Source organism: Gasterosteus aculeatus, chromosome 13, assembly GCF_964276395.1.
Source record: "Gasterosteus aculeatus chromosome 13, fGasAcu3.hap1.1, whole genome shotgun sequence".
Taxonomy (NCBI): Eukaryota; Metazoa; Chordata; class Actinopteri; order Perciformes; family Gasterosteidae; genus Gasterosteus; species Gasterosteus aculeatus.
The window spans coordinates 16,626,989-16,650,216 of NC_135701.1; the positions used below are offsets into that span (position 1 = coordinate 16,626,989).

The window sequence follows — 23,228 nt, forward strand, 5'->3', positions numbered from 1 at the left end:
CATTACAAGTCAGATGGCAGTACCCCACTGCTCAGTTTCAGTCAGGTATCGCCCTTCTACAACGGGGATACATCCAGACGCCGATTGCAGATCTAACTTGCAATCACAGGAAACACAAACACCTAATTAATGCTCTCATATAAGGTGGTCCTGTTTCTATTAAACTGAAAGTGAGTATAATGACGTGGTAAAACATCAAATAACATAATTGTCACATTGTGACGTGACATATGAAGATTCATAGACTCAAGTTAGCCAAAATCTCACATGTTTCACAAACTCTTCTCCTAAAATCTCATTATATTGCATGCCTTGTATAACCTATGACATTAAATGGGTGGATTAGGGGTCAAATGAATAAGCAGTATTCTAACACTGGATTGTGTGAATTAATGACGACATAATTTAAGAAAATTGAGATCAACATAGTCTGCATCAAGCATTTGCATGGTCATATCTAATGTACCTTGCAGACATGATTTGGAAATGCACTCGCAACTCCAAGAAGGCATATAAACTGGAATTAGCATGTAAACTGGAATTTGCCTTCTTGCATGTATTTTTTTCTACTTCATCATGGTCAGTGCAAGGTCAGTTCAGTAATGACTGCAATAAAACTAACAATAATAATAACTATACTAAACATTATCTATATGTATTTATCACATTTTCAAAACAAAGCTACAAAGTATGTGAAATCAGGATTACAATATTTCAGAACTGCCATGAGAAAAATACAGTAAGATAATAGAAATAGGGAAGATACCAAATTAAATAAAACATGCAACAACGATATAAGATAGCAAACATGGTAATACCAATTAAACCAATGGCATATAAGTTTTGAGAGATTGCACCAATAATGCGAGTCAAGTGAATTGAAATGAAGTGGAAGGAAAGACCTCGAGGTTGTGGAGTAAACAATATTTTTACTCACAATATTTGAAAAAGTACAAATTGTGCGAAAGGGAACTGAAATACATGTATATTCCCCGAGAGAAGCCCTTTAATACATTCTGTCTATAGAGGTTTGTATCTATCCTCAATAGTGACACATTATCTCTTTGAATCCATAGTATTTAAGCTATAGGTGTTACTAACCCTCTAAATTTAGCTAAAAATTATGAATAATCATCTTTATTTCTTGATAAAATGTGTCTTATCATTTGCTTTTTTGATGTGTATATATATGTGTTCATTAAACTTTTTGCCATTACGGTAAACAGGTTTGACAAAAGATTTTGAGCTTCTAAACAGCGGGTTCGAGACATTTTTTTACATGACAACTTAATTTTTCTAGAAATGTAATATCCAATAAATCCACTCTTATATTCCCAGTTATTTGGACTGTTGTTGAAATCAATACGAATCTCTACTGCACAGTCAAATCTTTCACTATCCTTCTATCTCACTCTCTCTCTCTCTCATTGTAGGTGTGGGACTCTTGGCACTGTTTGTGCTGAATCATGTGGACATCGAACAATGACTGGCTGGACAAAACTGACAACTAATGAAATAACTTTGTGGGAGTGTGGCAACAGGGTGACCCCTCATTTCAGCCTGCTGGGCCTATGACAGGCCGACCTGCAGGCTGGCTCGGACACGGTGGGTGCTGTTGGCAGAGTTTCCACCCCTGGGCGTCCCGTATATATTGAGCTCACCGTGCAATCACAAACACACTGGCATAGACAGGTACTGGTAAGAGGTTCATGTCCGTCACACTGTATTTTTCCAATCATGTTTACGCTTACTGTTTTTAACAGTATTTGTTTTTGTTTTGGTGCTTGAATATTTTACAGTCACCCATGTTGCATTGCTGTAATTTTGTGTTCAGAAAGCGTCACACTTCAGAAATTTGTTTTGGAGGGAAAGGGATGGGTATATAAAAGTAGGATCAACTGCGGTTTGACCTGTGCATACTTTACATTTAAAGATTGCTACTTATTTTAATCATGTAAACCTCACCACTGAAATTACATTCTTTCTTTTCAGCTTCATCTTTGCCAATCCATTCACTATGGCCTCAGACCACCAGAAACCAGCATCCAAGCAGCAGCAGCCAGGCACCAGTGCATTTAAGGTGAGCAGAAATGCAGAAACATGCAAAGATCAGATCAGTTGCAGTTTAATTCGTACTGCAGGAGTTACATTTATACCTGCCCTATTTGGATACTTTGCATCTGCCAAAAATTCTAATTGAAAACAGATTTACACAAAGTTAAACCAGTAACTCAACCATTCACGCTGTCTGCTTTTCTCCCATTGGCCCACAGCTGGTTATCTATGAGCAGGAAAACTTCCAGGGACGCTGCCATGAGCTGACTGGTCCCTGCAACAACCTCCAGGAAGCAGGCGTGGAGAAAGTGGGCTCCATACTGGTGCTGTGTGGACCGTGAGTGTGGGTCGGAGACAGGCAGAGCGTTAAAAAATGCTTTAGAACCAAACAGCCAGCGAGTGACATGGGGATCAGGGACTCACATTGTGTATAAGCAACTTGCCAAATAAAAATCAATCATAATTGTCCACTCAGATGGGTGGGATACGAGCAGGCCAGCTGTAAGGGGGAGCAGTATGTGTTTGAGAAGGGGGAGTATCCTCGCTGGGATTCCTGGACCAACAGCAGGCGTAGTGACACCATTGTTGCATTCCGGCCGATTAAAGTGGTAAGAAAGATATCTCCCTCCGCGCCCCTCTTCAGTCGTGCCATCAGTTGGTAAACAAATCGCCCACTGGTTTAATGCTCTGCTCCTCTTTCAGGACAGCCAGGAGCACAAGATTGTCCTTTACGAAAACCCCAGCTTTGCAGGAAAGAAGATAGAAATCATAGATGACGATGTCCCCAGCTTTCACGCTCACGGCTACCAGGAGAAGGTCTCCTCTGTTCGGGTTCAGAGTGGCACGTGAGTCCATCTTCTCCAACATCAGAAGTTGTGTTATTCTGCAAATAACTCCCCATCTATAACTGTCTCTTTTCTGTTATGCCCCTCCATGCCCCTGGTGCAACAGTTGGGTGGGCTATCAATATCCAGGCTACAGAGGCTATCAGTACCTGTTTGAAAAGGGGGAGTACAAGGACAGCACTGAGTTCGGAGCCCAGATTCCTCAGATCCAGTCGGTCCGGCGCATCAGAGACATGCAGTGGCACCTGAGGGGTGCTTTTCATCCCGCTAACTAAGCTTATGACTTTTTTCCTGTCATGAACCCTGACCTTGGCCTCGCTCCCTTCCAGCATCGACCCCTTTGTTCTTCATTTACACCAAGCTGCATTTGAAAATCTATTTCAGCTGTTGTAGGAGTGACATTCTTTCAAGCAAAACAATAAATCCTCATTGCTTACATTTGACGTGATTGTTTGATTTAATTGCGTTTCTCCCTCTTTCCCTAAGTACTCTGCCTCTTCTCACAATGATCCATTGTGGTACCATAAGAAACGCCTCATGTGCACTTGACACCTCCGACCAATAGGTTGTGCTGGAGGGACCGACGAATGACGTCACTTCCTGTTTCCCTGCGAAGCGGAGCTGACGACACATTACAAAACAACATGCTACGATCTACTCGTGTAACGCTTATGTAGTTTAAGTAGGAAAGTATTTAATCTAGTTTACTACGTCTACGTATTCTTATTTCAGATCTTGGTTCATCGGAAACTTTGGTATGAAAATGTTATTTGACAGAAATGTGACTAACGTTACTCAACGTTTGCTAGTTAGACAAGAAACCGCTTGACGTTAAAAATTGGTCTTTTATGTGAAATTAGGTGGTGCGTGGTTAAATTGTAAAAAAGTAATTTCAAACAGGCAAGTTAACGAATTGTCAACGGTTTTAGGGGTTGTTTGTATCAACTATTATATTATTATTTAGGAAAGTGTAACGTTGAGATACTTGATACTTGTTACCACAGAAGCACGTTTAAAGTTGAATTAATCATACAAGTGTTATTTATTTTGCCTGCTTAAGTTAAAGTGAAGTGTCGTCTACATGAGCACAGACAAAATGACTGCACTAAACACTAAAGAGCAGTTTTGTATACGAGTAGCGCCTTTAATAAGACAACTGTGGGATCACTTAAATTAAGGGAATGATTATGCCAAATTTGTGGGTCTTCAACAAAACGATAGAGCTTAATAAATGTGTGTTTATTTTACAGGCTTTTACTTAGAGATGTGTTTAACCTTTTTAAAACAAATTTCCTCCAACAGTGAAGATGCCTATCCTGTGCAGCAACTGTATCGACAAGCGCGCTGTGCTGAAACGTCCGAAAACCGGCCACTCGCTGTGCAAGGAGTGCTTCTTCTGGGCCTTCGAGGAGGAGGTGCACATGACGATCGAGTCGGCAAAGCTGTTCAAACCTGGGGAAATAGTGGGAATCGCTGCCTCGGGGGGAAAGGACTCGACGGTGCTAGCACACGTAATGAAGCTCCTAAATGAGCGATACAACTATAACCTTGAACTGATGCTTCTCTCGGTTGATGAGGGGATCTCTGGTTATCGGGACGACTCCTTGGAGACAGTGAAGAGGAATCAGCAACAGTATGAGCTGCCATTGAAGATCGTGTCGTATGAGGAGCTGTATGGCTGGACGATGGATGCAATAGTGAAGCAGGTGGGCCTGAAAAATAACTGCACCTTCTGTGGAGTGTTCCGAAGGCAAGCGCTAGACAGAGGCGCCATCATGTTGAAAGTGGACAAGATATGTACAGGTAATTCCAAAGAGCGTTTCAAAATACAAATGGCAACATTTTGAAAGCGCAGTCTTCGTCTAAATTTCAAACTGCAAATATTTTGTTAGAATTTGTTACAATGACTGGATTGGTGGTGTTTTTTTTTCTACAGGTCACAACGCCGATGACGTGGCCGAGACAGTTTTGATGAACGTCTTGCGAGGGGACATAGCTCGCCTGCGGCGATGCACTGCCATCTCCACAGCCAGCGAGGGTGACGGCGTCGTGCCGCGCTGCAAGCCCCTCAAGTATGCGTACGAGAAGGAGATTGTTCTGTATGCATACTTTAAGAAGTTGGACTACTTTTCTACTGAATGCATCTACTCTCCCAATGCTTATCGTGGCTACGCAAGGACCTTCTTGAAGGACCTGGAGAGTGTAAGGCCTAGCTCCATAATGAATATTGTTCACTCTGGGGAGAACCTGTCTGTTCGGGAGGGGGTGAAGATGCCTGTGCAGGGCACCTGCAACCAATGTGGCTATATCTCCAGCCAGTCTCTGTGTAAGTCATGTGTGCTGCTGGAGGGGCTGAACCGAGGTCTGCCGAAGCTGGGCATTGGCAAGCACCACCGCCTGCATGACAAAATCCTCTCCAAGGAGCCCCTCACTGAGCGGGAGCAGAGAAAGCTCAAATCAGTAGACTTTTGAAAATGATGATCCCGTTTTATTTGCCACAAGATGTATAGTAAGATTTTAAAATAAACCATGGTTATTATTCCATATCAAATGGCCTGGTCTGATGACTCAACTGTTATTGTCTTCATTCATCATCCATAACATATATTTTAAAAGTTGCAATGGAATATTTTATTGGTAAAAACTGAGAAAAAGCCATGCCATTTACGCTCCATAGAAAGATAGTCCATTCACTGTTGTCATTCAGCTGATTACCAGAGATCACTGTGACACTACGTAGACATACCTTTTTGTGGTTTTAAGAACTATTTCAATGTGTATCAAAGCGTTGGTGCCAATGTCCGTCCGAGCTTTTAAAGTTACTTTTACCAGTATTGATAGTTATTGATCAGGATCTCTTGGCTTTCCAAATTCTTACATATGCTTAAAAGTGTTAAGTTCTGTACACCCTCTAGGGTTTTTTAAGTTCAGAAACGAGGAATGGCTGGTTTTTCAAGTGACATGGTTGTGAATATGTTCTCAGCAATGGCCTGTTTATTTCTTCTTTTATTTTTCTTCTGTGTGTTCCAATGGCTGTGGATCATACGGTGACAAGGGACCGTAAATTAATAAATACATTACCCCTATCTTCATGTTTCTCCGTTTTTTCTTGAGTCCTTGTATTGATTCATAATAATGAAATGTATTCACTTTAATCAGTCTCATTAATTGGCTGTTCCGCGTCACTATGCAGTTCCCGCTTGTGGCCGCTAGATGTCACTCATCACTGAGTCTCAGTCAGAGCGCGCGGCCCCGCTAAAGCCCCGCATGCACATATTGCAGCGCGCTCCCGAGACCTGTCCCGAGCAACTTCCACTGCAGCGGCCAGTGGGGGAAGTTTGGAAAAGAAAGTTCAGACTTCGCGAAGTTGAGAAGCTGCTAAACGTAAAACGGAGACAGGCAGAGGTCGGGAAGCCACCATGGACGACTTGGGTAGGTCAATGGAAGTTTGTGAAACGTTGTTTCTCCCACAGCGGTCAGTGAGGAGCGGGTAGCGGGGTGGAGGAGTAACCGTTAGGTCGAGATTTAACGTTGAAAAGCCTTGTTTGTGGGTCACCTTACTCTGGAAGGGCCGGTTATTTCCTGCCAAACAAAAATGTCACCCAGCAGTAGGACTGTGAGAATGTGTTTACATTTCACCCGCTTTGGTTGTAATTAAAGCATCGAAGTAACGTGGCGGCTGCGCATCGTTAGCCTTCACCTCCTCCTTTAAACTCTCCCTCCCAGCAGTTAACGTTACGTTAATGTCCGGCGCACTTAAACAAACGGCCTCTTTTCTCCCCTTTTTGTGTGCCGGAGGGGAGGGGAGATATTTGTGTGACATTTTGACACCGAGATTCAACATTACCTCCTCAACTTGTGCCCACAGGCTATTCACTCCGGCTTTGAAGTGCAGTCAACGGGCCTCCCCATTTAGACCGCTCGGTGCGGCACAATGTGGGCTCGACCGCGGCCTGGCCGGCTTACAATGCGCCTCCTGTCTGATGGAGTAGTCATAACTTCTAGTAATACCCAATTACTGACCATACAATGCCATTTTTTTGTCCTTTTTTTCCTCAAATGGAAATAAGGGTAAGGCCTTGGTACAAGAGACAAAGGTGTGATTAGGACAGTAGAAAAAATGGAGATTGTGCTGTATGTATAATACTTTAGTTGGTTAGTCGGAACCATACATGAAATCAAACCTAACTTCTTATTTACTATGTCAAGGGTACTGTCAACACTTTCTCCAGGAGGTGAAACAGGGGTGTACAGTATTATTGTAGATAGGACCCTGACCCTGTCCTGCTTTAAGTGTTAGATGGGCTCTAGTTGGATTGGAATTTGTCTGTATACATGCAGCACAGACCGTGAATAATGGGGATTAGGTCTGTACATTAACGTTTTAGAGTTGCCTTTTAAATCGTGTGGTATAATAATTATAACATCCACTTTTGTCTGCCAGGAAACCAAATGCAAAAAGTAGACATGCTGAGTTAGTACTACGACACAGTCAGATTTTGAGAAGATGACCTCTGATCCTGTTTTGTTATTTGGAAAAATTGCTATTAAAATAAATACTCTTTCTAGGAACAAGCTAGATTTACTGTGTTCATATTACTAGCTACCTAGCTTCCCTGTGAAGCGGAGCTGACGACAGATTACAAAACAACATGATACTAGCTATTGCTGATACTTAAGTAATATTAAAGCCTTCGTTTCGTATGTATTTTTGGATGTTTATGGCACTCAGAGAACTGAGTTGGGGCTGCGATATCTAACTAGTTTTCGTTTTTCATTTACATTTGGGATATTTTTTTTCTTGGATGAAATGTCTATTCTACAAAAAAAATTGAAAAATTCCCATCAAATCTTTAAACCTTAAAGTGACATTTATTAATAACTTTTCATTAACTAAAAGTCTGTTTATTTTTTTGAAAACTGTTGCGATTCTTTTCTGTCAATAAATCACCTTCTCCTTTCAGCACAAGTACATTTAATCTGCCCCATATCCAATACCAGAGAATCTGTGACATATCTCTGTGTCATTATCTGCTCCATCTATTTTTTGTACCTCACTAACCAGTTACTTCTTTGGTTCATTGACCTTTGACCTTTGGCATTGAACCTCTGAACTTCTAATTCTGGTTGTTGTAGTTTTCACCAGCTGGTCAGTTTGCTATTTTTACTTTGCTAATTCAGAATGAATCATCCCTTCTGAAGTCTGTTGGAATACTCCCATACCGATCTCCAAATACGAGCTTAAAATGGATTTCTGTCTTGTTTATAAGTGGAGAGGCGATGTGCTGCATTTTGAGTCTGGCCCGATCTGAGAATACCTCCGGAGCTAGTTAGCCGCTCCAGCTCCCAAGGGCCACTGAAAGAGATGATTGTTGGTCGAGAGGAAGCCGGCAGCCTCACCGAAGCAGCGTGAACAGCAGGCCGACAGAGGGGGCGAGGCTGCTGAGGAATGTCAAACATTACTCTGTGTCGGGGTCCAAGGCCAAATGCTCTCCGGGTCATGACTCTCCTCCTACCACTAATCTCAGGCCTGTGCGTGCTCTCACCAGAGGGAGGGCACTCGGTTTCAGCCGCTCGTTAAAACGGACTCTGTGGTAAATGGGCGCCTCAAGCTTTGAGGTCTGGTAGCCTGACGGTCACGCAGTTGTGAAGTCGAATGGCCCGCTCTCTGGATTTTTGCTTCTTTGACCACATCATGTGGAAACCCCCCTCCCGTATCCTCCCTGATTATGCAACAACAAACCACGTTGATGTTTGTAAATCCCTGATGAATGTGGTTTACTCTACTTCCACTTACCCTCGTTCCGCTAACAAGCCTCCATGTGTCCTTTTCTCGAGGCCTACTGGTGACGGCCAGGGGGGACATGGAGCTGTTTGGAAACCCGATCAGACTCCACTCTACCCGTCTTCTTTCATTCCGTGTGTATTGATCTTCTCACATTGCCGAACACTCGAGGAAGGGAATTCCCTCTGCTTGGTGCGAGCAGAGTTCCTCTGAGTCAGATCTTTCCACGGGTTCTCTCTGATCAGTCTTTGTTCCTGATGAGGCCCAGTGGCGGCCCTCACCCACTCACCCAGATGTGGCCCTTAGGCCACATTTGACACGTTTTCTTTTGGCTTGTCCTGCCCCTGGGCTTATTGTTTGTGTGGTGTGAAGCTCCCCTCAACTCCCTGTGAATTCCTCAGAATTGTGTGAGATTCAGGGGTACTGACCTCACTGTGCCGTGGAGGTTCTGCTCGCCGTCTGCAGGTGGACAGAAATCAGATTAGCACAGACATGAGAAGGGTTACTAAAGTGAGAATAACACGTATGCATGATTGAATTGCTTTTTGGCTGTGAAATCTCACTGTTCACAAAATACAAATGATTGAGATCCAGGCCTGGATTACTGACGTGCACAAGTAGCCAAGGACCCCGGACCCCGAGGGGCCCCTAAAACCCAACATTCACTGTGTGGTCAAAATCTAGTTCTCGTATCTTGCACATATTTTATTTGATACTTTTTGTACATAGTGTATTTTCTTAAAATACGTGTTCAATAAGTGTTCAATCTTATTGCAATCAAACTAATTTGGAGAACCCCGGGTGAGTGGCATATTCATCCAGCCCTGATAAAATCAACATAGTTTGAATCGGTGTGTGTGTAATCTACATGTATATCATGTGTGTATATATTTAGATATGTCACACTGTGTGTTGTAACAAGTGTCTTGTATCCTCATACAACACTGTCACACACTGTGTGTTGATAAATAATATTTTAATAATGTTTTTGAATATTTTGCTGCCTCCTACACAGACCATCATGTAACAAATAAACGTCCGGCTGGATAACTTTGTAATGCTGGTATTCAGGAACAGTCATCTGTCTTGTTGTAAGTAAGACTCTGTACATGGTTGAAATAAACTTGCCCTAATCTTTATTTATTTAACTTCACCAGAGGAGCCAGATAGTGGGCCTTAGCTGACCAATGTACAAACATTGTTCAAACCTTCCAACCACCCGAGAGGAAACACATGTTTAGAACATGCTTATACATCCAAACTGTATCCATTTAGATGCACATACAGACGTCAGAACAATGTGGGCCTCAGTCTGTATTTTGAGTGTATCTACGGGACGTGGCTATGTGGACTGAAACAAATGGCAACACCTGCTAAAGATTCCTTCTGTAAACACGCAGCAGTCTGTATATTTACTGTAATATAACCAGGTGTCCACCTGGAGTGGAAGTGGGCTGTTGTAGCAACGGGGTCTTAAATGTTTACAGCGTTGGAGCAGCATACCAAAAGATCTTAGAAGGTCTAAAGTTCTCCCTGTGTCCCGGCGTGTCGGCGGCACAGAGTTAGTGTTACCACACAAGCTTTCATCACCCCACGAGAGGTGCGAGGACCGCGCATACCGCTCCTAACCAGCGGGCTCCCATGCCCCGCTAGAAGGGAGCTCCTGGCTGTAAATCAGCCTCGTTGCCGAGCTCCACGCCCATCCTGTTCTGGGTCTGGGGAAGAGAGCTGCACGGCTGACCTCATCGCTTAGGCAACAGAGCCTGCCCCACATCCTGAGGAAACCGAAGGGGAAAACAATGAGCAGAGTCTGTGCTAGAGGCCAGTCGACTCTGGTGTAGTGGGCAGCTTTTTGGCCCTTGGTGTGTTTTGATTTTCCCTGTTGTGCGCCGTCGTACCACAGTGTTGCTTACTCTTTTCCTCCTGTCATGCTGTTTCCACGCCTTCTCTGTTCCCCGGCCTTGTAACGTGACCTCAGAGCAGGACTGAGTATTTTCCCAACAGGTCAGGGAAATGTAGTATGAATACGAGTCGCTGCTGGGGACCCCAGCGGGGGTCGTCTTCAAAGAGCAGGGCAGGAAATCTCCCCAAACCAAATGTTTCACGTAACAAAATGCTTGCTCATCATTTTGATGTCATAAACTAATTTAATGAATTCAAGGTATCTAATTCGCCCTAACATTTTTTTAAAAACTACTCATTTGATCTCCGATCATGAGTAATAACCTGCAACTATATGGCACTGCCTTTTCAGACAGCTTTTGGACAGAGAGATATGACTCCTCAATCTGCCCAATTACTCCCTTATGGCACAAAAAACTACTCTGTGTCGGAGGGCATGTGGCCCTCAAACATGCTATGGTATGAATGTGTCCTCAGTGACTGGGTATCAGTCTTTAGACTTTCCCCTGTCATCTGATTTAATGGCCTGTGGGGAAGTGCTTTTATTTTGGTCCCTAGTTCTCTCAAGGGGCGTGTCTAATGTTTCGGATATGGGGCTGCTTGGCAGTGTATTTTTGGGGGTATGTTTATTTTGAAGAAATCACCCTCGGATGCTTCTGTCCTACTGATGGTATTCTGTTACACTGACTCATTGGTCCGTATGAATCTGTGTGTGCTTGTGTACAAACGGGTGGCCACCTGTAAGTCATGTTTGAAAATGTCTCTCTTTGCTCATCATTTTATTGGCTTGCACCCGTTCAATACTCTCTTTTACTCACGTTCCTTCTGTTTGTCTGTTCCTGGTTTCTACCCAGCCTCCGCTGCCTGTCTCTCTGGCATCTCCACCCTCCGCCCGCCTCTCCCTGGCCCCCGTCTGTCCTGTTTGATATAAATATCGTGTTGGGTTGGCCCGATGGGGTAGAGTTTCGCTGTGGGGCTGTGGCCAGGTCTGCTCTTTTGCTCCCTGGCTATAAACAGGTGAGCTGTGGACCCTGGTGGGCTATCTCCAGTGCCCACATGTTAATAGAAAGGATTAGACAGCCCTGGTGCCCCCAACACCCTCCCTCTCCCCTTCCCTGCTAGCCTGAGCTGTAGACCCTGCTCTGTGGGAAATGGGTAGTAAAAACATTGACATCCCTTATCCTGGAATTCAAAGCATGCCGTAGTTAGTGGAACGGGTCCCGTAATTGTCAACACATTATTTTCATTTTCCGGACTGACTGACCGGTATTTTGTGTTTGTGTTACGGGTTCTGTAACTGAAACCCCTTAGGTTCAGGTTAAATGAGTTTGTTATTCAGGTAGACCGTGTCACAAAGCCTCATTTTGTCTCCAGATAGGATGAGTTGCATGTGAGACGATGCCCTGCCCTCAGCCACCTTCATCGTGTACTCCGCCCCATTGCTTTCTTCCTCAGAATTGGACAGAGGAATGTGTGGAATTCCCCATGCACCTTCGCTCCCATCTGATAAACACTGCAGGACTGTGGCCAGGCCTTGAGTGGGTGAATGGGAGGCGGGGGAGGGTGGTGGTGGTGGTATGTGCACCAACAGAACAGGACAGTACATGCACCCACTGCCACAAGAATGTGTACAGTGTCCACATGTCTTGAGAGTTGTTTGTTGAGCGTAATGGAGATCAGCGACCACAGCGTGGCCTCATGATGGTTCCCCTGACAGACGGCCACTGTCTCATTGTTGACTGACATTTGATGTTTTTAGTCCTAGTCATGTCCTTTTTGATGACTGCTTTATTCCTCCAGAGCTTGCACAATAGGCTATTGAGTCAGGATGCTGTTATGGCAGAATTGGACTTTGTCCATCGTGCCGCCCCCCACACTCCGCCCCGTCTGAAATGGAAAAGATTAGCCCGTTACTGGATACAAATTCTTAATGTTTTAACTCTGCATGGATCAAGGTTGTCTGGGACCGACGAAGGCTTGTTGTTCGTCCTCATGCTGAACTCAATGCTGCCCTCCTCAGGGGGGATGAGGAAAGACCTGCATTAAAATGATCTTAATGGAGTGATGTGTGTTTATTGCATGCTGCTTAGGCTAAAATATGCCTAATGATCTGTGAATTATGGATTTAGAAATGTGACTCTTCTGATGCTTTCCTTATCTTTATCCTAATGTAGAAATAGCAGAATCTTCTGTGGTGTACATCACACTGAGGTTATGGTGCAAGCCATAACAGTTCTGCAAATGTCAATAATTTGTATTGTTGGGCCTGTGGCAGAATCACAGATGTGTTCAGCAGGTGGGAGGGGGGAGTCATTTTAGACATTTCTATACTCCTTATAAATCTTGCCTCTGTCTACATGTGTTCGGGAATGCCCCCGGCAGTACTCTCCTCTTTGGCAAACCCAGGACGAACTCTCTAGGAATAGATTTCCATGATTGGTCTTTTATTATTTTTGACCGCAACAAGAGAAATGGATATCTAAATCCTAGGCTGTTTTCGATATAACTCATTTGTTTCCGAAACTAGCTGTGGTATTTTTGTATGTGGAGGCTTTGTTTCATGAGTGACGAAGTGAACTTCAGTAAGACCTTGTTCAGCATGTCAGCACCAGGTGCAGATTATTTTGAGCTGGTCGTAATATTTCAGCACATTTGAGCAGACATGGGCTACACGCTGAGCTCGCTGCTATAAATAGGCTTGTGCTCGCGTGGTTTATGTCAAACTTCATGACCTAAACGTTTAGCCTTTGGGCTGGATCTCCTTTTTGTCTGGAGACTGGTTACCGAAGGGGACACCTTTATCACCCTTATTCTATCAATCCATCGCAGCACATTTGAGGTGAACATTCAAACCTGAAGTCACATGCTTTCGGATTCAATTGAAAATGACCAACATAAGCCTGACCAGCATCTGTAAAGTTATCACACTGGAGACCATATTCTTTTGTAAACGCAGGTTTAACGGTAAGAGTACCTCATTAGAGAGACTTTGGTGATATCAGGGTAAAGGAGCACTGAAAGGATACCATTATTGAATGTATACGTCACCCAACTCTGGCTCTAATACCACCCCCCCCCCCCAATAGGTTGGCCACATATTGTCCCTCCTTGTGGCTCATGCTATCTTTGTCTGTACTACTGTCTGCTTCACACACATGCGGAAAGATATTACAGATACAACAAGTGGAAACAATAATGTGAGTATAGATACTTGTTTTTATTATTTTTCTTGGATTACAGGCGCTGCTTTATTGTTTCATTAAAACACTTTGTTGTTGGATGTTTTAATGTTGACACAGACGAAGGACAAACGTATCCAGGCTATTGCGGGCCTTTTCCAAATATTCTGTGTACATGGTCTTAGTGGTCACTTAATTGCGGGTGGTATGAATGCAATGTTCACTGAGGAATAAAGCAGCCTTACAATTTGTCAGTGTTGTGCAGTTAGATATGTACCACTTGCCTCCAGCTTTTGATTTTAGTGAAAAATTTTCATTATTTTTGCTGACGTACACTGGGATTGATCTAACATTGAATTAAATAATAAGTATTTGGAGAAGATGAGCGATTATGTTGACAGAAAAGAGGCTTCAAGTACATCATTTTTGTAAGAATTGTGTTTCTTTTATTTGCAGCGCTCTTTGAAATAACTTAGTCAGGAGAGGAATTTCAAATTTTCATACAAGAACAGATTTAAAGATTTAAATTTACGTACGTATTTACGTACATATTTCAGAAGCCTCGTCAGCCATCTGACCTCGTGGCTAGTTGGACAGTTTTGGACCCTGCTTCTCTCATGTTTGAGTTTAAACCTTCGGTAATTCTTTGCTACGGACTACTGTTCCAAGCCTCTCCATTGTAACGGTATGCCGCAGTGATTCCTTCTATTCTGGACCGGCTGAGAATGGATGGACGGTGTGATGTAAGGGTCTATTTTGCTCCCTCGTTCCTGTGAACACAGCTGGGTAACACTGTAGCCCCTCGACCCGGCACTTTGTTCTTATCAGTCTGTCCTGTTAAATTCACACAGATTCTCATAACCGAGCCAAATCAAAGACATCCATAACGTACAGAGCAATTCCACCACTGTAACGACCGACGAAGCTCATTGACAGCTCTCATTGTCAGCGGGGTTATTTATAGTGTGTACCATTTGGAATGTGTTGGGGATTTCAGAGGGAAATTTATGAAGGGCTGATGGGTTGAGTTGTGACTTTGGACTCTGGGATGTACTGGGCCAAGGCTTAACCTTTCTGTTGAATGCTTTTTTTTTTTTTTTGAAAAAGCTTTTTTAGGTGACTGGGGGAATGAGAAACACGCTGCCATTGTCTGTTTACAGCCTGACACCACAGTCAGTAGTCCTAACAACCCAGTAAAGAATGAATTGGTCTCCAGGGCGACCATGTTTGGAGATTGAAATATTTTGTCTCAAAGGACCCACGGCCTGACTTGGTCCGAGGTTGATCAAGATTGTATTTATTTATCTATTTGAACAGCAACTTGCGGGGCAAATGTATGATATTATTTTTTTTTTTTATTATCTGAAATACACACGGACAAATGCACCAGTCAGAACTGCCGTGCGCTGTGCGACTCCCTGATACGATGGCAGGGAAACACTGTATTTCTGGTCGCTGAAATGCTGCAACTATCAATGCTTTCAGACGCATTACTGGCGGACCTGGAATCGACTACGTCCCAAATCTCAAAGCGACCCGTGTTCTTGTCTGAGGAGACGCCCTACTCCATCCCCACCGGAGGACACCCCTACCAGGATGTGTCGGCCCCACCTCCAGTTCCTCCTCCACCCTCGGCCGAGGCTCTGAACGGCTCCCTGGCCGATCAGCCGGACTCCCACCACTCCTCGCTGCAGGTCTGTCTCTGTAGTGGGACCATGCTCATGAACCAATGTTTCTTCATGAAGCCATTCGTCCAACAGGTTTCTCACAAAAACAAAAAGTACAAAAGTACAAAATAGTGGCACGGCAAAAATTGGATATTATTTATCTTTGTGTGCTTGTTATCACAATCTCTGATGTGTGACAGGGGGAATCAGTCTTGCACAGACAATGAATGTAAAAATCACAATCCCAAGTTGTCCCTGTGCGTCTCACTGATGTGTCCTCTGCAGTCGCTGGGCTCCGGCCAGAAGAGCTCGTGGTCCAGGGACAGTAGCAGCTCTCCTTTGTCTCACATCGAAGAGGACCACGTCTACAGGTATCCCGTCACACGCTTTACATGTTGTGTGTATCGTTGTCATCGTAGTCGCAGTTAGCAGTTGTACCCCGTCTGTCCCCTCTCCAGTTTTCCAAACAAACAGAAATCTGTAGACTCGTCAACAGCGGCCATGACCTCTGCTATGGGAAGTAACCTCTCGGAGCTCGACAGGCTGCTGCTGGAACTCAACGCAGTGCAACAGAGCTCCCCTTCGTTCCCCACTACAGGTACATGCAAAGGCCTCAGCTTTATCCCTTAAGTTCGCGGTGGGGGAAAAACGAGTTTGTTCTGTTGTGTGTCCACAGAGGAGGCAGCTCCGCCTTTACCGTCCTGCAGCGTCACCCACTACGAGAACGGCAGCTCCTCCGACATCATGGGGAGCTCTCCCCCACTGGAGAAACCCAAGAGGAACGGAACAAGGCTTGAAGAGGCCCGACCCACTGTGGAGAGTTTGCTGACCGAGCTGGAGGGTCCAGTGCCTTCACCCAGGTGCTGTATACACGTGTTCAGCAGTATACAGCACAGTCTGTGGAAGGCAGTACATCTTAAAACAAACTTAGAAGGATGTGCTACTCTAGAGATCAGAGCTTCCCAAAACATTGCTATTTGAAAGGAATCATTTCAACGTTCACGGTCACGTGGTAGCACATGCAGGTTGGATGACTTATCCGTGTATGACGTGATCCTTGTTTGGAAAGAGTTGGCCTTGTCCTTTGTCACCCTTTAGTTTCATCTTCTAAAAATGCCGAATGCGGCAGTTCTGTCAGACATGTACTCAATTCTTCCAGCACATAAAATGATTATGTATTTAACGGTTGCCTCAGTTGCAGGGAGAAATAAACCGTTTCAACGTTTGCGTTTGCAATTCCTATTATGATTTTTTTTTTTCCAGCTCCTCTTCTCGCCAGAGCGATTTGGACTCCCCCTCTCAGCAGCAAGCAAGAATTTCTGCATCCTGCGCCACACGGGAGCTAGACGAGCTGATGGCCTCTTTGTCTGACTTCAAGGTAGAGAGCGGCACGACTCCCGGGACGGCTTCAATGTTTCGACAAGAAACACATTCCTGTTGACTTCTCTGTCCTCTTCCTCTTATCTTGCTTCTGCTTCTATGTCCTTCAGCCCAGTTCTTTGGGCTGTCCTTTGGACCCAGCAGGAGCGTCTTCCAGCTTTCCTCACCTTCCAGCCTCTCCCTCCGTCACCCCGGTGGCTTCTCCTTTCCGTAGTCCGTCCCATGCGTCTGCCTGTGGCTCTCCTCTGTTCTCTTTGCCTGCTGGTCTAGAGCTGCACATAGACGAGGGCGGAGGAGACGGCGGCATTTCGGTGTCCCACGCGAACCGTCTCTGTCCTCACAGTCCTATATCCACACTGTCTGCAGCCAGTGACCTAGACCTGGACTCTGTCATAGATGTCTCTGCCACTGTGCTGTCGTCCCAAACCAAGTCTCTGCTTGTCCTCTCCCAAGCTGCTTCCATTAACTCCAACCTTATGAGAAATAGCCCAAGTCCTTCCAATACCACCACCACCCCCTCGTTAACCTCAGTTAACACTGTCCTGGACCAAAAGTCCTCCAAGTCATCTAGTCCCTCTGTGGAGCCGAGCTCGCCCTCGACAAATGTCAGTAAATTCCCTTGTGATCCCGAGACTATGAGCAAGGGATCTCCTTCTTTTCATGACCTTGTTTTAAATTTCTCTTCTCCGCCTCATTTTACAAACCTCTCCCCACCTCGCTCAGCTCCAAAGACCCCTTCACCCATCCCTGCTGCTGTCGCTATCTCCCCACATTCTGCACATGTTTCCTCAAAAACATCCTCGCCATCTCCAGTCTCTCCGGTGGTGGTCCCCTCTCCACTGGCCTTCACGAGCACCAGCAGACAGCTGTTGGTGTCGGCGCCCGCACCTCAGAGAGCCAGCCCCTTCTCGGTGCAGCAGGCGCCCATGGTGGAGCCCTCCTTGGACGAGGAACTAGACAAGCTGCTGGCCATGAGTTTTGCACAGAACCACTCGGCTGCACATGTGGAGGACCCACAGCTGAAGATGGAGGCACAGCGTTTTGGCAGGGGGATGCAGGAGATTCACGAGGAGCTCATCCTGCCTATGGACAGATACAGCGTGCAGCCTGACACTTTCACCAGCGCCACCAACACCATCACAGATGAGTCTGTGGACGGAGGGACCGATGGGAACGGGGATCTGGACTGGGCCGACGAGGAGCTGTCGATGTCCTTCCACGATGGACTGGATGGCACAATGACGCCTTACACCGAGAGGCCGTACACCGATGGCAGCATGACCCCGCTGACGGAGGCCAGCTGGATGGATGAGTCCATGACCCCGTCTTCGTGCCCCGGGACCCCTGACGTGGGCCTGGACCTTCCCCTGCTGCAGACCCCCAATATGGACCGAGTCTCTGCGTCCGGACATGTATGCATCTCGCCTCCTGCTTGACACGACGCCGGTTTGATTTGCTCACATTGTTTTTCTCTTGCTGAAGAGACTGATGCTTCCTCACCAGCTAGCCTCTGCTTCAGGTTGTTTTCCTGCTTTTATTTTTTAAACACAATAGCAACTATTTATCGGCTAGTTTGCTGACTAATATAATTTTTGCACTTGTCATTTCAAGACATTCAATAAATCTTCTTTAGCATGGTCAACTAGGGCTGAAACAGGCAAAAAGGGTTTCCTGCTTTTTAAAATTTTATAATACTTCAAAGTAAATATCTTTGGCATGCAGGCTGTTCAGGACTACATTGATAATTGATTTTAAAAATATTAATAATAATAATCTGAAAATCACAGAGCCGTCGCTGAGAATCGTCAATGGGGCCGACAATATGCTCAACTTTTTTTTTCTTTTTGACCGTCCAATTTAGGAACTAGACAGACGTATGAAGTATAGAAGTATGATCCGAACCTATCTTTAGAAGCAGCCCAAGTATAGAGCATGGCGCATATGATCCTCCTTACCTGTTGCACTGTGAAGACCCCTCGTGTCCCCTCAGAGATGCGGGCAGGTTGTTTAGAGACCAATAAGGCTGTGAGAAGATTCATGGGTAGTTTTAAAGGCCCATAACATAAGCATGCAAGAACTGCATGACGTGTGACTCTGAGCCCCTTGACCGCAGCATCCTGGCCTGTCATGGATTTTATTTTTATTTTTTTAATCTCAATTTGTGTGACCCGCCTGCTGCCCCGGAGCTCTACTGTAACTGCTCACCATTCCTTCTTAGATAAAGTCAGTGATTAGGCGCACTAAGGAAACTCCCAACGTGCATCCCATGTCCCGAGATGGCCACCTGCGCAGGAAGATGGGACCCATCATTGTGAACAAGAACACTTCTCAGGACCGCCTCATAGAAGAGCTTCAGGGCAAGTTTGGCATCGGCCGCTCGGAGCGGCGGCGGAAACAGTCTGACGATTGGCTGACCGAGGGTGTCGTGGTCACATGCAAGCCCCAGCGCTTCCGTCCCGATTGGACCGGCAGCGAGGTCGACAAGGTTGGCCTCGGTGTGCTTGACCGGTTTCCCAAATATTTTCATTCCTGATTAATCCACCTTTTCCGTTTTCTACACACTTTGCTCTGTGTTCCTTCCTTCTTTTTCTCCCCTCTTTGTTCAGGTCGTGATTCCCCCAGAGTCGCCTGTCTCTGTGAGGAAGGTCTCCCCGCCTCTCTCTCCCACTGCCCTTCGCCGCCCCCCAGTTATAGAGGAGCCCAAGCGACAACTCCCAGCACTGCACCCCCCTATCCCTACTCCACCACCTCTCCCTCCACCTCCTTCTCCCCCTCCACAGCCTCCCCACATCCAGGAACCCATTCCCCCTGCGCCTTGGCAGATTGCAAAAGCCACCCCACCTCCACCACCCCCACCCCCACCCCCACCTCCAATTCCGGAACCTCCTGCCGCCAAACCAGAGTCCCCTCCTCCCGTTCTTAAAACCCCAAACGGCCCTTCGCCCGTGACACCAGTGACACCAGTGCCCCCCAAAGCCCTGGTGTCAGTGGGCTGCCAAACAGAGTATGACCCAATCTTCCCTCCAATGCAGGCATGAACCGCTGTCTCTTCTCCCTTTTGGCTTTTTAAAGCTTTACATGTTTCCAGCCTTGTTTGGTTCAATTCTCGTGCCAGGCTCGTCTTTGACACGTAACTAATTTGATAACTTAATCCTTTCAGATTATGGCCCAAGGGAAGGGTGGCGTTTCTGGTTGTGCTCCGACACAGGTCAACAAGCTGGACAACATGCTCGGTAGCCTCCAGTCGGACCTCAACAAACTGGGTGTCCAGACGGTGGCTAAAGGAGTTTGTGGGGCTTGTTGTAAGCCAATTGTGGGACAGGTGAGGCTTTTTTTAAAGAATATAAACACTGGTTTTATTCATATCTAAAATCAACCTCCTTCATTCCGAATCCTCTTTTCTGTCTGTGTAGGTGGTGACGGCCATGGGCCGCACGTGGCACCCCGAGCACTTTGTGTGCACGCACTGCCAGGAGGAGATCGGCTCCAGGAACTTCTTTGAGCGAGAAGGACAACCGTACTGTGAGACTGACTACCACCACCTGTTTTCCCCGCGGTGCTACTACTGCAACGGGCCCATACTGGATGTGAGCCTCTGCTGGTTACGTCTGTGCTCAATGTCTGTTGTAGAAAACACTCAGCCAACAACGCGTGTTGTCATGTCTGTTCAGAAAGTGGTGACGGCGCTGGATAGGACGTGGCACCCTGAACACTTCTTCTGCGCTCAGTGTGGATCCTTCTTTGGCCCAGAGGGTAATCACATTTATTCTATTCAATTTTTTTCAATTTCAATTATTATTCAATTTTTGATTTACAATTCACTCACAATAGTACAAACGATTCTGTTTGCATTTCAGTTGTACGTTATTTTAAACCGGTTTGTTATTTCTCTGAAGGCTTCCATGAGAAGGATGGAAAGGCCTTTTGCAGGAAGGATTACTTTGACATGTTTGCACCAAAATGTGGCGGCTGTGCCAGAGCCATTCTGGAGAACTACATCTCAGCGCTGAACAGCCTCTGGCATCCCGAGTGTTTCGTCTGCAGGGTCTGTGTCTTGTCATTCTAGTGTGATGTTGTGTAGCCGAGAGAGACTGGGAATACTGGAATGAATAATAGCTTCAGAATAACGGCATCTCCCTCCGTCCCCTCTCTTGTTTTCGTTTACAGGAGTGCTTCACCCCGTTTGTCAATGGAAGTTTCTTTGAGCACGACGGGCAGCCTTACTGTGAAGTGCACTACCACGAGCACCGCGGCTCCCTCTGCTCCGGCTGTCAGAAGCCCATCACGGGACGCTGCATCACAGCCATGTCCAAGAAGTTCCACCCGGAGCACTTTGTCTGTGCCTTCTGCCTGAAACAACTCAACAAAGGCACCTTCAAAGAACAAAACGACAAACCGTACTGCCACGGCTGTTTCGTCAAGCTGTTCAGTTAGGGAGGTAGGAAGAGCAGCTATGGATCAGGGCTTAGATCAGTGCCTAAAGCATTTTGGCACAGGTGGGGTGGGAGGGGGCTGTCTGTATTCTGATAGTGACATTGGAAGTGTGTATGGGTTAAGTGTGTGCATTTGGTTGAAGCAGCAGTCTCTGATAAAATACTTTCCGTCTGAAACTTGGAAAAACGTCCTGTTGTCCCAATGCCAGCTACGCGTTTTGCATTCAGACTAGAAGACAGAATATTTTTGAGTAGGTCAAAAGTCCAAACTGTGACGCAGATATACTTAAAGGATGACATTACAGGGTTCTTTTTTTCAACTCAACACTGATGCATAAAAGACTACGTTTCCTTTCTTAATCCCCTGAAATGTGTTGGATACTTTCAACAGGCAAAGTGCTGTAGTTTTCTGTGTTTTCAAATATTTTTGTTTTTTTATCTTGTTAATGGTGGGGAAATCTTACCAAACACTGTAGAAAATCATGAAATACTAGGCGTGTCTGACATTGTGGCTCACTGGTTGAGCGGGTCATTTCAGAAACCATAAAAAAGAAAAATTTATTTCCCACTTGGTATGAAGTTGGAAAGAGCAGGTCCATAATATCACTGTAGTGTTGACTGGAAATTAGTTTGTATGTGTGAAAAACCAGAAACCAGGTGTGTACACAGATTATGTATTAATACCAGAATGTCACAAAGACCAGTTTGAACTCAATCAGTTTTACAGTTTGCCCAATTTGCGTGGCAAGCCACACTTATATTTTTAAATCAAAGGCAAACTATGCAAGGATGAATCTTTCCAGTGATTTTCAATGAAGACGTTCAGTGTGTAGTCAGCCACCAGTAGCTGCAGTATTGACTCTTGGTCACAGATGTTAGAAAAGACTTTGTGTATTTGTGCTGCCAAATCATTCCTTGTATTTACGCAGACGAAAGGAGAAAACCATCTGAAATCTTGTTTTTGCAGTTTTGGAATCACACAAAGATATTGGGAGTATATTGTGCATCTCTTAACTGCCGTTACTGTTTCTAGGTACATTCTGACAGGTTTTTTGTAAATATCAAATGCAGCTACAAAGTAGGCAAAACGCTGGCATGCTTGGCATGTACATATGTTTAATAACCACTCATTCAAAGCAGGAGGGGGGCGGTGAGGAGGCATATCAAAGATATTTTTGGTAGCATTACTGTATTGAGAAGCTGAGGAATGTTCACTTCATGTATCTTTGAAACAAGTTCACAAAACGAGCTTCCTGTGATATTCCAATGACTGCAAGTGGGGATAAAGAATGTTATATTTTCTAATGTAAAAGTCTGTGCCATTGTATCAGTACATTGTCTAATAACACTGGCAATTTCAACAAAATAGTGATAACAGGTCCGTAGTCTGCAGTTATGTTTTCATGTATGAGTCCATGGAAAAGTAATGGCATTGGTCTGGTGACCTGGTGGTCAGTTGGTGACTCGTTTCCTTCAGCGTGTTCACCAGTTTGGGCCTTGACACGGAATCATAACATGCAGGTGAAACATTAGGACTTCTGTCTTTTTCAGGGAATTCTATAGCCTTACATCTTTACTCACTCTATTTAAGATAGCGTGTAACCGTTGTCTTTTCCAATCAATTTAGTAGAGTTTTATTTAACCAAAGCCATACCTTATTTGAGTTCTGTTTGTGTCTTTTCATCTTTTTCTTTTCACTCTGAATGTCAGTAATAGTGCATAATGTTATTCCTTGCATCTAGTCTGATTGAGCAAATAAATTCAGTTTTGTTTCTAAGTAGTATTCAAGGGCTTCATTTGGGATATCTTTTCATTGGATGTCTCGATATTACACACAAACTCATGGAAACGCAATGCAACACACACTTTATTCCTACACCTCTTTCCTCAAAGATTATTCAAGTATGAATACAGGAGCAATAGACATAAGTACCAAAAGCCATTCTGCCTCATCATTTAAACTTGTATATAAAAATGTAGGC

General features: G+C 45.1%; 4 protein-coding genes across 9 annotated transcripts in view; all 4 read left to right on the top strand.

Moving 5' to 3' along the window:
* LOC120830835 (uncharacterized) overlaps positions 1-23,228 on the top strand; it is a 192,074-nt gene that overhangs the window by 26,768 nt on the left and 142,078 nt on the right. The window lies entirely within an intron of this gene.
* On the top strand, positions 1,513-3,343 carry crybb2 (crystallin, beta B2). Of its 5 annotated transcripts, none has more exons than XM_040196014.2 (6): positions 1,513-1,692; positions 1,993-2,080; positions 2,274-2,392; positions 2,531-2,663; positions 2,758-2,900; positions 3,007-3,343. In XM_040196014.2, exons 2-6 carry the CDS (start codon positions 2,018-2,020, stop codon positions 3,173-3,175), a joined length of 627 nt encoding a protein of 208 aa, XP_040051948.1. In that variant the 5' UTR covers positions 1,513-1,692; positions 1,993-2,017; the 3' UTR covers positions 3,176-3,343. The 5 variants fall into 5 exon arrangements, with proteins under 5 accessions (XP_040051948.1, XP_040051947.1, XP_077943121.1 ...); XM_040196013.2 differs by having other exon boundaries at positions 1,532-1,698; XM_078086995.1 differs by having other exon boundaries at positions 1,675-1,705.
* Positions 3,454-5,986, top strand: ctu1 (cytosolic thiouridylase subunit 1 homolog (S. pombe)). The gene is made up of 3 exons (XM_040194997.2): positions 3,454-3,655; positions 4,203-4,703; positions 4,837-5,986. The coding sequence occupies exons 2-3, from the start codon at positions 4,208-4,210 to the stop codon at positions 5,370-5,372; spliced, it is 1,032 nt and encodes a 343-aa protein (XP_040050931.1). The 5' UTR covers positions 3,454-3,655; positions 4,203-4,207; the 3' UTR covers positions 5,373-5,986.
* Positions 6,140-23,023, top strand: pxnb (paxillin b). 2 transcript variants are annotated; one of them, XM_040194998.2, is made up of 14 exons: positions 6,140-6,332; positions 15,252-15,460; positions 15,719-15,804; positions 15,892-16,031; positions 16,110-16,293; positions 16,697-16,811; positions 16,924-18,225; positions 19,032-19,298; positions 19,420-19,845; positions 19,974-20,135; positions 20,227-20,400; positions 20,485-20,566; positions 20,710-20,858; positions 20,981-23,023. In XM_040194998.2, exons 1-14 carry the CDS (start codon positions 6,320-6,322, stop codon positions 21,245-21,247), a joined length of 3,576 nt encoding a protein of 1,191 aa, XP_040050932.2. In that variant the 5' UTR covers positions 6,140-6,319; the 3' UTR covers positions 21,248-23,023. The 2 variants fall into 2 exon arrangements, with proteins under 2 accessions (XP_040050932.2, XP_040050934.2); XM_040195000.2 differs by lacking the exons at positions 16,924-18,225; positions 19,032-19,298; positions 19,420-19,845.